Source organism: Lolium perenne, chromosome 7 (genome assembly GCF_019359855.2).
Source record: "Lolium perenne isolate Kyuss_39 chromosome 7, Kyuss_2.0, whole genome shotgun sequence".
Taxonomy (NCBI): Eukaryota; Viridiplantae; Streptophyta; class Magnoliopsida; order Poales; family Poaceae; genus Lolium; species Lolium perenne.
In genome coordinates, this window is record NC_067250.2 from 17,482,982 (window position 1) to 17,500,736 (window position 17,755).

A 17,755-nucleotide genomic window follows, 5' to 3' on the forward strand; every position below is an offset into this window, starting at 1 on the left:
TTGAACAAGGTCTTCTGTTCGGAGATCTGCTTCTCAGTTGGATCCACCGCGGCTCTATAGCCTTGCAGCTCCTCTCCAGATATCACAGACTCTGCGAAGGCGGCTTCGCCTAACTCGCATTTGTGAGCCTTCTTGTAGTCTTCGGATACGGTAATCATACCTTTTGGACCTGGAATCTTGAGCTTTTTGTAGATGTAGCACGCTCTTGCGTGAAACTTGTGGTAGGTGGGCCTGCCGAAAATGACGTGGTAGGAGCTTTTGAAGGGCACGACCTCAAACGTGATCATCTCTTGGCGGAAGTTATTCGCATCGCCGAAGGCCATGGGAAGTCTGATGCTGCCCAAGGAATTTGCATTTTTACCCGGAACCACACCATGAAATTCAGTGGTGCTGTGCTTTAGCTGTTCCTTGGTAAGGTTCATCCGCTCCAGAGTTTCCAGGTACATGATGTTCAGGCTGGCTCCGCCATCCATGAGGCACTTGGAGAAGTCATACCCATCGATGCGGGGACTTACGACCAAGGCATAGCACTCTTTCGGAATGACAGTAGGATGATCCTTCCTATCAAACGTACACGGATTTTCCGACCACCTGACATACTGCGGCACAGCGGGAACTGTGGCGTTCAGGATCCGGAGAGCTGATTTGCTTGCACGGACTGTTGGAGTGCCAAGGAAAGTGTGGTATGCGCTCACACTCTTTTTGTCGAAGGGGTTGGGTTTAGCTGCGGATCCGGCTTTGGGATCCGGCGAAGCGTCATCCTCGTCCATCGCCTCGGAACTGTCTTCCTCCTTGTCCTTGTTCTTGCCCTTGCCTCCTTTGCCGCGTGGGCGGTGCTTCCGGGCTCGCTTGTATCCTGCTTCCGGGTCAGATTTTAGATCATTGACCCACTTGCAGTTGCGGTTGGTGTGAGTGGACTTCCCTGTAGCCGGATCCAGATGGGCCAGGTAAGGCATGTCTCTGTACTCTTCATAAGTTTGAGGGGCGCGGGTTCCGGCAGCGGTGACCTCATCGCCACGCTGCTGGCCCCTTCCAGCTCCGCCACCGCGGCCGCGGCCTCTTCCGCCTCCTTGGCCTCTGCGCTGGAAGGCCATGGCGATCAAGTCGGATCCGCCACTCTTTTGGTCATCAGGGGGGTTTTTCCGCTTGGTGCCGCTGCTGCTACCGTTGTCACGGTTCTTCTTTTGCTGATGCAGGGGAATTTCTGTAGCTGCTAGATCTCCGCCTGCGTCGTCATCGGCGGCAGTATGATCACTGGCGATGGTGATCATGTCATCCAAAGTCAGTTTATTTGCATTGACCAAGCAGGTCAGCTTGTGCCGCAGCAGTCCTCCTCTCTGCAAGCCACCAATAAAGGCGTGCATTGCTGTGCGATTATCGACGTTCTCGCACTCGTTCCTGATTTGCAACCATCGGGTGAGGAAGTTCCTTGATGTTTCACCCTTCTTCTGAATACATGCCTGCATGTCGCTTGTTGTGGCAGGTCTTTTGTAGGTGCCTCTGAAGTGTTTCTCGAAGGCGTTCTTCAGGTCAAACCAGCAAAAGATGGAGTTCTTCTCGAGGTCACTGAGCCAGATCCGGGCTGGACCTACAAGGTACAACTGAAGCATGCGGCAGGCAATATTAGGGGTTCCTCCGGCGAAGGTTACTGCATTATAGTAGTCCTCAATCCAGGTATCCGACCTTTCCATGCCATCATAATTCTTCAGGTTTCCGGGTAGCTTGAGGTTCATCCTTGGCTTTGGTTCCTCTCGAATCATCCTGCCAAAGCACTTTGGGCCGATGTAATCAGATCTGTACTCATTGAGGCGTTCTCGGGCATCGCGTGGGCCGTCGCCCGGGGTTTTTGAGCGGGAACGAGATCTCCGGCCACCGCCTCCGCCTCCGCCACTGGGTGGTGGTGAAGGGGACCTGCGAGGGGGCCTGTAAGATTTTTTGCTTCCTCCCTCTGATTCCCGGCGATCTTCCCGTGGCTCGCTCCGGCTCCGGTGGCTACCTTCACCTTGGTGATTGTCTCCTCCGTCGTTCCGGCTTCGGCGGGGTTCCGGCTCACGTTCCGCGTTCCGGCTCCTCCTGGGCTCAGGATCACGATCGTTGTTCCGGCTCCTTCTGGGCTCAGGCTCACGATCGTTGTTCTGGTTCCGACGTGGCTCCGGCGTACGCTCCCTGGCCCTTGGCGGCGGCATGTTGTCGCGGATGTTGATTCCACCGGCCCCATGGGGCCCGGTGTTTCCGGCTGGACTGCGGCGGCGAGGAGGTGGGGGACGCGGGTACGCGTTAGGCGGAGGTGACGGGTTCCGGTACTTGTTCCTACCAGCGTACATTGCATCCTTCCCCTTCTTCGGATCTGACGGAGGTGTCTTTGATGGTACGGGGATCGGATTTGGGTGCTCCCTTGCTTTTCTTCTGCACTCCGTGGATCCGGTGCGCGATTCGTCATCAGGATGTCGATTGATATGGGCGTCCTTCTGCGGTGGATACACAGTGATCCGGATTGGATTCTGATACGTCTCCGACGTATCGATAATTTCTTATGATCCATGCCACATTATTGATGTTATCTACATGTTTTATGCACACTTTATGTCATATTCGTGCATTTTCTGGAACTAACCTATTAACAAGATGCCGAAGTGCCAGTTGCTGTTTTCTGCTGTTTTTGGTTTCAGAAATCCTAGTAACGAAATATTCTCGGAATTGGACGAAATCAAAGCCCAGGGGCCTATTTTTCCACGAAGCTTCCAGAAGTCCGAAGGAGAGACGAAGAGGGGCCACGAGGGAGCCAAACCCTAGGGCGGCGCGGCCCCCCCTTGGCCGCGCGGCCCTATGGTGTGGGCCCCCCGTGCCGCCTCTTGACCTGCCCTTCCGCCTACAAATAGCCTCTGTGACGAAACCCCCAGTACCGAGAGCCACGATACGGAAAACCTTACTGAGACGCCGCCACCGCCGATCCCATCTCGGGGGATCCAGGAGATCGCCTCCGGCACCCTGCCGGAGAGGGGAATCATCTCCCGGAGGACTCTACACCGCCATGGTCGCCTCCGGAGTGATGAGTGAGTAGTCTACCCCTGGACTATGGGTCCATAGCTGTAGCTAGATGGTTGTCTTCTCCCCATTGTGCTATCATTGTCGGATCTTGTGAGCTGCCTAACATGATCAAGATCATCTATCTGTAATTCTATATGTTGCGTTTGTTGGGATCCGATGAATAGAGAATACTTGTTATGTTGATTATCAAAGTTATATCTACGTGTTGTTTATGATCTTGCATGCTTTCCGTTACTAGTAGATGCTCTGGCCAAGTAGATGCTTGTAACTCCAAGAGGGAGTACGTATGCTCGATAGTGGGTTCATGCCTGCATTGACACAGGACAAGTGACAAAGTTCTAAGGTTGTGTTGTGCTGTTGCCACTAGGGATAAAACATTGATGCTATGTCTAAGGATGTAGTTGTTGATTACATTACGCACCATACTTAATGCAATTGTCTGTTGCTTTGCAACTTAATACTGGAGGGGGTTCGGATGATAACCTGAAGGTGGACTTTTTAGGCATAGATGCAGTTGGATGGCGGTCTATGTACTTTGTCGTAATGCCCAATTAAATCTCACTATACTCATCATGATATGTATGTGCATGGTCATGCTCTCTTTATTTGTCAATTGCCCAACTGTAATTTGTTCACCCAACATGCTGTTTATCTTATGGGAGAGACACCTCTAGTGAACTGTGGACCCCGGTCCAATTCTCTTTACTGAAATACAATCTACTGCAATACTTGTTCTACTGTTTTCTGCAAACAATCATCTTCCACACAATACGGTTAATCCTTTGTTACAGCAAGCCGGTGAGATTGACAACCTCACTGTTTCGTTGGGACAAAGTACTTTGGTTGTGTTGTGCAGGTTCCACGTTGGCGCCGGAATCTCTGGTGTTGCGCCGCACTACATCTCGCCGACATCAACCTTCAACGTGCTTCTTGACTCCTACTGGTCCGATTAAACCTTGGTTTCTTACTGAGGGAAACTTGCCGCTGTGCGCATCACACCTTCCTCTTGGGGTTCCCAACGGACATGCCAACCACACGCATCAAGCAAATTTCTGGCGCCGTTGCCGGGGACCTGAAGAAAAGTTACACCACAAAGATTTCTATCTCCCACGCCAACTTCACGCCAGCAGCAAATTTCTGGCGCCGTTGCCGGGGAGATCAAGACACGCTGCAAGGGGAGTCTCCACTTCTCAATCTCTTTACTTTGTTTTTGTCTTGCTTAGTTTTATTTACTACTTTGTTTGCTGCACTAAATCAAAATACAAAAAAATTAGTTGCTAGTTTTACTTTATTTGCTATCTTGTTTGCTATATCAAAAACACAAAAAAATTTAGTTTACTTGCATTTACTTTATCTAGTTTGCTTTATTTACTACTGCTGAAATGAGTAATCCTGAAGTTGAAGTTCGTTCGTTTAAGCAACAAGGGGAAGAATGTTTAAGAGATGCTTGGTATAGAATTATTAATGCCCATAATAGGTGCACTAAGAAACACTCCACCACTATTTTACTCAGGAATTTTTATGTTGGTATCTCTAGCTGGAATAGGCATGTTCTTGATTGTCTCGTAGGAGGTAACTTCTTAAGTACCCCTGCATTAGAAGCTAGCTGCATTATTGAGAGTCTATTTGGAATACCCCCTGTTGATAAAGTTAAAACTGAAATCTCTCTTGAAGATGTTATGAAAAAATTGGAAACCATAGAGAAAAATTTTCCAAGTATTGAAGCTAAAGTGGAAGTGTTACTTGATAAAACTGATGAACTTGATAAATCCTTAGTAGGAATTGATGAAAGAATTAGTGCCCTAGGAACTTGTGTTGTCCATGATGATCAAATTAATAGGATTGATGAACTTGAAAAGGCTATGGGAACCTTGGGTTCAACATTTTCTTCTCTTAAATATAAGGAGAAAGCTTATGTGGGTAAGGAGCAAAAGTTTATGTATGTCTCTAAAGTGCCTAGACCAAAGAAGTATTATTATAGGCCTAAAATTGACAAAGCCCTTAGTACCACTATGGATGGGGGAGCTCATGATAACAACACTTCATCTCTTGATAATACTTGATACACACTTTCTGCGCCTAGCTGAAAGGCGTTAAAGAAAAGCGCTTATGGGAGACAACCCATATTTTTACCTACAGTACTTTGTTTTTATTTTGTGTCTTGGAAGTTGTTTACTACTGTAGCAACCTCTCCTTATCTTAGTTTTGTGTTTTGTTGTGCCAAGTTAAGCCGTTGATAGAAAAGTAAGTACTAGATTTGGATTACTGCGCAGTTCCAGATTTCTTTGCTGTCACGAATCTGGGTCTACCTCCCTGTAGGTAGCTCAGAAAATTAAGCCAATTTACGTGCATGATCCTCAGATATGTACGCAACTTTCATTCAATTTGAGCATTTTCATCTGAGCAAGTCTGGTGCCATTTTAAAATTCGTCAATACGAACTGTTCTGTTTTGACAGATTCTGCCTTTTATTTCGCATTGCCTCTTTTGCTATGTTGGATGAATTTCTTTGATCCACTAATGTCCAGTAGCATTATGCAATGTCCAGAAGTGTTAAGAATGATTGTGTCACCTCTGAATATGTCAATTTATATTGTGCACTAACCCTCTAATGAGTTGTTTCGAGTTTGGTGTGGAGGAAGTTTTCAAGGATCAAGAGAGGAGTATGATGCAACATGATCAAGGAGAGTGAAAGCTCTAAGCTTGGGGATGCCCCGGTGGTTCACCCCTGCATATATCAAGAAGACTCAAGCGTCTAAGCTTGGGGATGCCCAAGGTATCCCCTTCTTCATCGACAACATTATCAGGTTCTTCCCCTGAAACTATATTTTTATTCCATCACATCTTATGTGCTTTTTCTTGGAGCGTCGGTTTGTTTTTGTTTTTGTTTTGTTTGAATAAAATGGATCCTAGCATTCACATTTTATGGGAGAGAGACACGCTCCGCTGTAGCATATGGACAAGTATGTCCTTGGTTTCTACTCATAGTATTCATGGCGAAGTTTCTCCTTCGTTAAATTGTTATATGGTTGGAATTGGAAAATGATACATGTAGTAATTGCTATAAATGTCTTGGGTAATGTGATACTTGGCAATTGTTGTGCTCATGATTAAGCTTTTGCATCATATGCTTTGCACCTATTAATGAAGAAATACATAGAGCATGCTAAAATTTGGTTTGCATATTTGGTTTCTCTAAGGTCTAGATAATTTCTAGTATTGAGTTTGAACAACAAGGAAGATGGTGTAGAGTCTTATAATGTTTTCAATATGTCTTTTATGTGAGTTTTGCTGCACCGGTTCATCCTTGTGTTTGTTTCAAATAAACCTTGCTAGCCTAAACCTTGTATCGAGAGGGAATACTTCTCATGCATCCAAAATACTTGAGCCAACCACTATGCCATTTGTGTCCACCATACCTACCTACTACATGGTATTTTCCGCCATTCCAAAGTATATTGCTTGAGTGCTACCTTTAAAATTCCATCATTCACCTTTGCAATATATAGCTCATGGGACAAATAGCTTAAAAACTATTGTGGTATTGAATATGTAATTATGCACTTTATCTCTTATTAAGTTGCTTGTTGTGCGATAACCATGTTCACTGGGGACGCCATCAACTATTCATTGTTGAATTTCATGTGAGTTGCTATGCATGTCCGTCTTGTCTGAAGTAAGAGAGATCTACCACCTTATGGTTAAGCATGCATATGTTAGAGAAGAACATTGGGCCGCTAACTAAAGCCATGATCCATGGTGGAAGTTTCAGTTTTGGACATATATCCTCAATCTCAAATGAGAAAATTATTAATTGTTGTTACATGCTTATGCATAAAAGAGGAGTCCATTATCTGTTGTCTATGTTGTCCCGGTATGGATGTCTAAGTTGAAGAATAATCAATAGCGAGAAATCCAATGCGAGCTTTCTCCTTAGACCTTTGTACAAAGTGCATAGAGGTACCCCTTTGTGACACTTGGTAAAAACAGTGCATTGTGATGATCCGGTAGTCCAAGCTAATTAGGACAAGGTGCGGGCACTATTAGTACACTATGCATGAGGCTTGCAACTTATAAGATATAATTTACATGATGCATATGCTTTATTACTACCGTTGACAAAATTGTTTCATGTTTTCAAAATCAAAGCTCTAGCACAAATATAGCAATCGATGCTTTTACTCTATGGAGGACCATTCTTTTACTTTTCAATGTTGAGTCAGTTCACCTATTTCTCTCCACCTCAAGAAGCAAACACTTGTGTGAACTGTGCATTGATTCCTACATACTTGCATATTGCACTTATTATATTACTCTATGTTGACAATATCCATGAGATATACATGTTATAAGTTGAAAGCAACCGCTGAAACTTAATCTTCCTTTGTGTTGCTTCAATGCCTTTACTATAATTTATTGCTTTATGAGTTAACTCTTATGCAAGACTTATTGATGCTTGTCTTGAAGTGCTATTCATGAAAAGTCTTTGCTTTATGATTCACTTGTTTACTCATGTCATATACATTGTTTTGATCGCTGCATTCACTACATATGCTTTACAAATAGTATGATCAAGATTATGATGGCATGTCACTTCAGAACTTATCTGTGTTATCGTTTTACCTGCTCGGGACGAGCAGAACTAAGCTTGGGGATGCTGATACGTCTCCGACGTATCGATAATTTCTTATGATCCATGCCACATTATTGATGTTATCTACATGTTTTATGCACACTTTATGTCATATTCGTGCATTTTCTGGAACTAACCTATTAACAAGATGCCGAAGTGCCGATTCTTTGTTTCTGCTGTTTTTGGTTTCAGAAATCCTAGTAACGAAATATTCTCGGAATTGGACGAAATCAAAGCCCAGGGGCCTATTTTTCCACGAAGCTTCCAGAAGTCCGAAGGAGAGACGAAGAGGGGCCACGAGGGAGCCAAACCCTAGGGCGGCGCGGCCACCCCCTTGGCCGCGCGGCCCTATGGTGTGGGCCCCCCGTGCCGCCTCTTGACCTGCCCTTCCGCCTACAAATAGCCTCCGTGACGAAACCCCCAGTACCGAGAGCCACGATACGGAAAACCTTACTGAGACGCCGCCACCGCCGATCCCATCTCGGGGGATCCAGGAGATCACCTCCGGCACCCTGCCGGAGAGGGGAATCATCTCCCGGAGGACTCTACACCGCCATGGTCGCCTCCGGAGTGATGAGTGAGTAGTCTACCCCTGGACTATGGGTCCATAGCTGTAGCTAGATGGTTGTCTTCTCCCCATTGTGCTATCATTGTCGGATCTTGTGAGCTGCCTAACATGATCAAGATCATCTATCTGTAATTCTATATGTTGCGTTTGTTGGGATCCGATGAATAGAGAATACTTGTTATGTTGATTATCAAAGTTATATCTACGTGTTGTTTATGATCTTGCATGCTTTCCGTTACTAGTAGATGCTCTGGCCAAGTAGATGCTTGTAACTCCAAGAGGGAGTACTTATGCTCGATAGTGGGTTCATGCCTGCATTGACACAGGACGATGTGTGAAAGTTCTAAGGTTGTGTTGTGCTGTTGCCACTAGGGATAAAACATTGATGCTATGTCTAAGGATGTAGTTGTTGATTACATTACGCACCATACTTAATGCAATTGTCTGTTGCTTTGCAACTTAATACTGGAGGGGGTTCGGATGATAACCTGAAGGTGGACTTTTTAGGCATAGATGCAGTTGGATGGCGGTCTATGTACTTTGTCGTAATGCCCAATTAAATCTCACTATACTCATCATGATATGTATGTGCATGGTCATGCTCTCTTTATTTGTCAATTGCCCAACTGTAATTTGTTCACCCAACATGCTGTTTATCTTATGGGAGAGACACCTCTAGTGAACTGTGGACCCCGGTCCAATTCTCTTTACTGAAATACAATCTACTGCAATACTTGTTCTACTGTTTTCTGCAAACAATCATCTTCCACACAATACGGTTAATCCTTTGTTACAGCAAGCCGGTGAGATTGACAACCTCACTGTTTCGTTGGGGCAAAGTACTTTGGTTGTGTTGTGCAGGTTCCACGTTGGCGCCGGAATCTCTGGTGTTGCGCCGCACTACATCTCGCCGCCATCAACCTTCAACGTGCTTCTTGACTCCTACTGGTCCGATTAAACCTTGGTTTCTTACTGAGGGAAACTTGCCGCTGTGCGCATCACACCTTCCTCTTGGGGTTCCCAACGGACGTGCCAACCACACGCATCAGATTCCAACCTGCGCGAAGTATCTGCCTTATTCTGCTGCTGCACTGCCGAAGCAACGAGCTTGCGGACGTAGCTGATATCAATTTCCTCGTCCTTCTTTTTCAGGATTTCCGCCGCCTTTTGCATGTTATCCTTTGGAGTTGCGAGCGGCTGCTGTTCGACAGGGGTTGCGAAGTTGATCCTGCGGGGAGGGATTGCTTCTCTGATGATTCTATCAGCCTTCGCCTGCGCGTAGGTCATTTTCACCTCCCACTCTTTCCTCATACTCTTGACTTGCTCGAGTGTTTCAGTGATTTCGCGGTCCTGTCTTTCAAAGCGATCCATGATATGTGCAGCTTCCGCCCTGTCATCCAATATTGCAGCTGCAGTATTGGCGAACTTCTTGGCTGTGGCCAGCATCTCCTTTCTTGTGGCCTCTAAAGCCTCCGGATCTGCGGCATCGCCAGGGGTTATGGGTTTGTTGAGGACGTCGGACTACGCGACTAAATCCATGCGTGCTTGCACAACTATCTCTTCTGGAGACAGGACGTCTTCGTACGGACGCTCCCGATCTAACGGAGATCCTGCATTGGACGGTCCTGGGTCGGAGGTGGTATCTTCATCTTCCTGTTCCTGCTGATCCAGCGGTGCCACGGTTGCGAGAACCTGCATAGGCTGGGCGGAATCGACGTCAGGTTGCTCACCGCCTCCGAGTTCCTCCAGCTTTCGGTTGAACTCTTCCGTGTCCATGGAGGAGGAATCATCGGAAGTTGGGCTCAGGTTTCCCAGGATCGATTCTTCACCCGGGGCATCGCTTTCTCCGACAGCCTCCTGCTGATCCGGAGCGTCGCCGTTTTCCCGGGCCACGACCTGCGCGGGGCCAGCTCCGACTTCTTGAGGGGCGGCTCCTACAGTATGGGCTATGAAGTGCACGAAGTGACACCTTTGCTTTTCTAACACCTGGGAGACCCAGGCGGATCTGCATTGGTCTTCCACCGGTATTTCCTGCTCAGGGGCGGATTGGGTGGGCTTTGAATTTTCCAGGTCTATGGCGGAATCTTCCTTAAGAAGTTCCTGTGACTCAGATCGGATCTTTGCGACTGCGTCCCGCTCAGCGGCGGTCGCGTCAGCGTTACTTACCAGTGCGTTCCCGTCGGAATCGACGGTCTCGCCGATGAAGATGTGTATCCCGCCGATCGGGATGATGGAGAGCTTGACGGGGTTTGTCTTAGCCGGAATCCAGCACTCGTCCTCAGGGACGATCGGAAAGTTTCCGGCATACTTGACGCGCCCCACGGCGATGGTGTCGCCGATGCCTCCGAAGGTAGAACCCTCCCGGTTCCGGCCTCCAGACGCCGCTGGCCCCACGGTGGGCGCCAACTGTCGTTGCCTATTCGACGGTACCTCGGAGGAGGGATCCTCACGAGGGGGAGAAGAAGTAGGGGCCATAGGGCGGAGTGCACTTGGGACGGTGGTACGCGATTTACCCAGCTTCGGAACACCTGCACGAGGACAGGGCCTACTGCTGCTTGTCTGGAATTATCTGGGCGCTTTCGCGTTGTTACAATGAGTTGTGGTTGTGCCTCTAGGGCTCCCGGGATCCAGCTTATAAAGGCGCACGGATCTAGGGTTTACACGGAGAGTCCTAGCCGGAATACAAGTTGCCTAACTACGGTACAATATCTTGCCGTGTACGTCAAGGATCCGCCTTCCTCCGGAAACGTGCTGGATCCGGATACTTCATGGGCTTTCACGGATCCGGCCTCCTTCGTAGGTCGGTTGAGATCCGGCTTCCTGCTCCTGGACTGGACTTCATCCTTCAGGATCTACAGCAACTGGGCCGCCCGATGGGCCACATGCCACATCACCATCTGTGGGCCACCCGGGCTTGCCGGATCTAGGCCATGCCGTTGATATACCCATAAAATATACCCACAACACCGCCGGATGCTCTATTTTGCAGCGCGGGCGGTAAAAGTGCTCCTCCGCCGGGTGCGCCATTATGCAGCACGCGGCGTGGCTCGAACGACTATTTTGATCGTTTTAGTTCAAAATAAATCAAAGAAAACACGAAAAATTAACTGAAAATACGAAATATATTAAACGTTCGACGGTACAGCGACATTTTATTTGAAACTACCCTAAAATCTACTCCGAGTTCCAGTCGAAGTCCGACGCGTGGGTGCTGTCGGACGTCGGAGTAGTGCGGACACCGGAGTACACGTCCACTCGAAGGAGGAGGAGAGGGCGATCGTCGATGGCCCGGCTCCGTTTTTCTTCTCCTCCGCCCTCCTCACCGCCTTCTCCGCCCTCGCTGCCTTCCTCGCCGCCGACTCCATCCGGCGCTTCTCGCGGTTCTTCTTCTTCTTCTTCTTCTTCTTCTTCTTGTAGGCGAGCGCCGCCTCGTGCGCCATGTCGAAGGTGCCCAGGCGGATGCGCTCCTCGCCGGAGCAAATCTCGGCGTCGAAGCGAACGCTTGGCCGCGCGCGAACGCCGCGGTAGCCGGAGGCGGAGCGGCGGCGGGGAGGTATCTTGTCGTCGGAGACGGAGTGGCGGCGCGGGCGTGGCGTGGAAGGCAGAGCGGCGAGACGGGGGAAGGCAGAGGCGAAACGACACGTGGAGTGACTGAAGTTTCCGGGCGGTTGGCGTGCGCGCGCGCCAACCTAAGCGGCAAGTTTCCCGCGCGGGATAACGTAAAAGCGCAGGTACGATAAAGCTTTTAACGCGCGCCTCTTTTTCGCGCGCCGGACTGGCGGTTCTTTTAGGGCGCGCGTGCTGTTGGAGATGCTCTTATGGAAGTAAAAGTGGGAGAGAGATGTTGATGATTTAACTGATCGTACTGTCGGGGACCCGGGGATCAGAGCATCCCCACTCGTCTCCCCGAGAAGCCCCCCACGACCACTTTTTTTCATCCGGACGGCGAAAAACGGCTCAGTCAGCCCCCGATTCCTCGATTTGGTCCAGATTTGAGCCTATTTTCGTCCGGACTCCCCATGCCATCCTCGGTTTCCCAGGGGTCTCCCGGGGACTCCAGATGGATGAAAACAAGTCGTCTGGCCCATCGTCAGTGGCCATTAGCGAAATAATTGCCACGCCCACGCCTCTCCACGCCCACGCTCGTCGCCGGGGCCGCACTCCGCTGCTGCCCCTTGCCCCGCGTGCCGCCGCCCGCCCCTGGCCCCACGCTCCAACTCCCGCCACTGGCCCAGTGCGCCGCCCGCCCCTTGCCTCGTGCGCCGTCGCCGCCGCAGACACTGCGCGCCGCCGGCCTTGGTCTTGCGCGCCGTCGCTGCCCCTTGCCCCGCGCGCCGCCGCTGCCGAGCGTGAGGACGGACTGGTCCTCCTCGTCGGGCGCGCACACGACGCCGGCGGCGTCGTCCCAGGAGTCGAAGAAGCGCGAGCCCGGCAGGTCCATGCGCGTGGCGTCGAGGTGAGCTCGGAGAAGGACGACGCGTGGCGGCGAAGAGGAGGCTTGGGCGAGGCACGGCTGGGAAAACCCTTCTCCCAGTGCAAAATTCATCCGGATTAGGTTCATCTGGACGGAAATTTGGCCCGGGGAGCTCTCCAACGAGTGGAGATGCTCTTAGAAATCTGATCCCTCATCCCCGGGGGACGCCCAGCACTGCCCAAAACCGAAGCACCCAGCTCGCGTCCATGGCCTCCTCCCCTTACCACCCGACACGACCAGGTCCCAAACCCTAGCTCCTCGCCGATCTGAGCCTCCCAAGCGGCCGGAGATCAGCCTCTTCCATTGCCGGCGGCCGACTGGGTTCCGCGCCCCCCCTCCCCAATCGCCGGCGAGGCCACTAGGACGAACTCGAGAGTAAGCTCTCCTCTATGTGCTTATCATTTCTAGTACGGAGTAGTTCATTTGGTTGGGCGGATCAATGTACAATATTGTTTAATTGTAGTAGATCTATCATCTGTGCTTGGTCATGCCGTTTTTACCAGGCGTGAACTGCCAATGTTTAGGAATATATTTGGCTCTGATGCGGACCTCTCCCCGTTTCACCATGTTCTTGAAAGGGGAAAAAATGGCACCTATTCTGCCGACTGCAGGCTTTATCTAACCAAAATTGTTTCCTTTTAGTGGATCTGCGCTTGATACATCCTGATGCACACCTATCACTGATTCAGAATACATATTACTGATTTAAGCCCAGTAATGGAGTTAATTATTATCTGATGTAAAGAACAACGAATATACAGTAATATACTTTGCTCTGATGCGTAGCCACCATTGTTTCGGCCTGTACTTGAATAAGATGACACTTATTTATGCATTGTTTTTACCTTTTTAAGGGATTATACATGTTTTAATTAATTGAATTCCCTTGGACCTTTTCTAAACAAAAATGGAATGTGTGCAGTGGCTAGGTCATTAGTGTTGGGGCATTGCACATGAGAAATTAAGCACAATTCTTTCACAGCTCTTTACGCTGCTACTGTTGGTGTTGCTAGTTAGAGTACATCACACAAAGGGTCCTCTTTTCTATTTTAGTCATGCACCTCATTATCTTAAAAGAAGGCTCTCTAAACTTAGTTGCGGACTTGCAGTTAGTGCTCACTGCAGCTGTTGTTTCCAAGTGCATGAAGCATTATATGTCATGCAAAGTTCGGTCGTATGATAAATGTAGGTTTACTACTTTATTTTTGTCTTGTGCATTGAAAGTTTCCGCTACATCTTCATTTTGATTATTCTCTGAAATTCATCACTTTTCTTAGGCTGATGGCCTTTGGTCTTGGAGTAGTAGTACAAGAAGCATATGTTTTGCTAGCTCCATATTTGTAACAATGAATCCTATGTCTTGTCTTGCAGGCTTGCACGATGGAGACTGCAGAGTCTCGACCTTGGTCAGATCTTCAGCCGGAACAGTCTCGACCTTGGTCAGATCTTCAGCCGGAACTCTTAGGCCTGATCCTCAGGCGCCTCCCCTCCCTGGCTGATCGGGTTCGTATCAGGGCAGTCTGTCACCCATGGCGTTCTAATAGTATGTTTCAGTCCCTTCCCCTCCCATTCCCGTGGCTTGCCCTCCCTGATGGTACCTTCCTCAGCATTCCAAGCGGTGAAATTCACCGTATATCTGTACCAGAAGGTGCGTGTTGCCAAGGCTCCATTGACAACTGGCTATTCCTCATGCACAATGGTGAGGTGTGCTCATTGATGCATCCTTTCTCCAAGACCAGTTTGGAGCTTCCTAATCTGGCCAAAGTATGGAAGAGTAAGATTTTATATGATCCTGACTATGAATTTAAACCAATTTTCTATAAGTTGGTGGTGCCCTCGTCCCTGGACTCATCACCCTGTTCGCTTGTTGCTGCTATGATCATGGATGAAGGTAACTGTGGTACACTTTGTATTAGCCAACCACCGATTGCCATTGACTCATTCAGAGATGATAATCATCCAGTACGGCTCCTTAGGGATGTTGCATTCTTTGATAGAAAGCTGTACGTGTTGGGCGTGTTCGGCGGACTTTTCATCATTGGATTAGACGACATTGGTATTTCATCCATGGAGTGTATAATTGACTCTCTGGGTGATTTAGATGGAATACCTCAATCCTTGTCGAGTGAGGAGGGGTATATGATAAGGGAGTATCTAGTTGAATGTGGCAGTAGACTGTTGATGGTGAGACGGTGGTTTCACTCCATGGCCCGTTCGACAAGCGATGATTTCTTTGAACATGAACGTACTGTGGCACTTCAGGTCTTTGAGGCAGACTTGCTCACCAAACCTTGTCGATGGAGAACGGCCAGCGACTTGGGGAGACATGCACTCTTTCTTGGCCAACATAGCTCTAAGTCCCTGCCTGCTAGAGAATGCAGTGAATACCAGGAGGATTGCATCTACTTCATGTGTGACTATCCCAGGCCGAAGTATTCTGCAAACCCTCTGCGTGACTCTGGTGTGTATAATATTAGGGATGGCACATTCACGCCATTGATGTCAGGGTCTACAGAAGTACCGCCACGTCTTGTTGGCCAGTGGCGTCCGACATGGTTCTTCCCTCCTGAAGTTGTGTGATCATTCCAACAGGGTTGGGTATGTTGGTTTGGAGACTATCATATGCACCTCTTAACTTATGCTGAATCTTTGTGAACAATCCAGCCTGGACACTGCTCATATTTATCCTAGTGATATGTTACCGTGCTACTTGAGTTATTAATTAGTATGATGATCAACCCAGCCTATGTTCTGGATATCTTTGTCCTAGTGCTATGCTCTTTTGTGGCTGTAAACTCTTTATTAGCATGATGGTGTAAGCCTGAAACCCTATGGATGATCTTAATGTAATGTATTTGAATGTGCCAGTCCATCATTACGACAAACTTGAGATCTTATGTGAGTGTTGTGACATGAAGTTGAACATGCCCTTTCTTTTCTGACGGTGAACAAACTAAGAACGGAACCAGCATGGGGAAACAACTGAGGTGCACAGCTGTGGAGCCAAGGCTTGAACGCCCTTTGCGTGCTAGGTGCAGCTGGTGCTCAGTTCTGAAGGTAAACAAATTAGTCTGTCACTAGCCCCTGAATCGTCATCAGTGCGAGCGGAGAGTTTTGTGCACGAACATGAACAGAGGGCGTGCTACAAACCCAGGTCAAAGGGACTGGACAAGACACCTTGGGGATGCGTCCTGGTCTACATGGTACCCGGTAATCCTCCATTTGTTTTGGACTTTTAGTGTCACAGAGCTGAAGTACTAGTCAGCTCGGTTTCATGGACTGAAACTGAATAATATACTACTACCTCTGGTCTGAAAAAATTGACGTACCTAACTAACTAAAACGTGCATGTGCAAGCCTCCCTCCGCGTCGATTAAATCCGACCGGAGGGAGTATATGATATTGAGTACCTGTTAATTTAATCCCTGTGGGATGTGCCAGAAAAAGAAAACTTATGGTGAACCTAACGTCTCTGTTTGAATTGGTTGTTTTTAGTGGCGATGTTAATGGTGCGTGCAGTGCAAAGTTTCCTCTGCCGGTGGCGTTTTGGTACCTAAATGTCTCGTTGTGAAATGTGGAAACGAGGGCTGGCATAGAGTATTTGATTTGAGTCGCTGCTATATGATGCGGCCCAGAGGGGCTGTTGGCAGTACCTCCGTAGAAAGGAAGATCAGAATATAATTCTCCCTGCGCAAGATCTTCAGTGTCAGCAGTAAAAAGTAAGTGTGGCTGATTTGGATATTCAGGCCTCTTTATTTCTCTCGTATTTTCACCTTCAGATCTTGTTTACTTCTAGTGTATTTTAGGTGATTGAAGAGGATTATCCCGGATTTTGAAAAATCCGAAATAGTTCGTTTACTTCTCCTGGTTTGGAAGGTATAATTTCGCGATATCCCTAGGGTGTTAAGGTGGGATTCCGCTGGGATCTCACTTTTAGTGTATTTTGTCTTTTTAGTTCAAATTTTTTTATGTCAGAATTTACAATAGGAAATGCAGAATACACTACAAATGGGATTTAGGTGGGATCCCACTTGACAACCTGGATATCCCCTCAAATCACCACTTTTTTTTTGCTTAGATTAAAAACTCTATCTCATACTAGTATATTTTTTTTGGGGAAGAGTATTTGAGAAAATGGTAGAGGATTGGATGAACAACAAATCCTGAAATACGAGAGAAGAATCAAGACCTCACGGGGACGAGACGGGATTTGGTGTTCACCCAATTCCTGCCATCCTCTCAAATATTTTTCTTCAGAAATATACTACTAGTATGAGGTACAATTGTTAATCTACTCCAAACCGGAATTACCCTTTCCAAACCGGAAGAAGTTAAGGACTAGTCAAGATTTTATTTTCTAAAATACACTAGAAGTAACCATGGCCTCGGTAGGGAGTAATTATCTGGGGCAGAGTTTCAAAACGGGTTTCCGAAGGATGCAGGAGGATTGGAACAACGAGACCGATTCGGGAAATAATTGCATGAGAAAGGGCCTTAAAAGAAACGCGACACATCGTACAACCCCGTCGACTGCAACCGGAGAGAGCCAGCTACTCGGTCCATCCCTGGCACGCACACGGACAAACACCATGTCTGTCTCCAGCCGGGTCTCCACAGGGAGCACGCTCTTCCTCGTCCACCGTGACGGCACGTGCTCCCAGATGAGCCCTTCCCGGGCCTCCTCCGCCACGATCCGGCCTACAGCCTTCCAATTCCGGAGAAACCGACACCGCGCAGACAACATTGTCCGCAAGGCGGTGGTCTCCGATCGGCTAGTCGCCGTCCTCAAGTCAACTGGCCGCAACAACGTCGTCATCTCCACAACTCACCTCGGCGGCAGCCGCACCGCACTGCGAGCAGCTTCACCGTCGACATTGCGCTCTTCAAAGGGAAGCTCTACGTCCTCACCGCCGACCTACATAAACACGAACGCGAGCTCCACGTCCTGGACGCCCGCGATGGGCGGATCACATCCGTCTGCTGCATACCCAGCGTCCGGAGGGACGATCACGGCCACAAGGATCCATACGACG

The 17,755-nt window shown here is 48.5% G+C and overlaps 1 protein-coding gene across 1 annotated transcript; it reads left to right on the forward strand.

The window, feature by feature from the left end:
* Nucleotides 1-12,805: 12,805 nt before the first annotated feature.
* LOC127311298 (uncharacterized) lies at nucleotides 12,806-15,607 on the forward strand. The gene is made up of 2 exons (XM_051341706.2): nucleotides 12,806-13,097; nucleotides 14,094-15,607. Exon 2 carries the CDS (start codon nucleotides 14,103-14,105, stop codon nucleotides 15,300-15,302), a length of 1,200 nt encoding a protein of 399 aa, XP_051197666.1. The 5' UTR covers nucleotides 12,806-13,097; nucleotides 14,094-14,102; the 3' UTR covers nucleotides 15,303-15,607.
* Nucleotides 15,608-17,755: the final 2,148 nt, after the last annotated feature.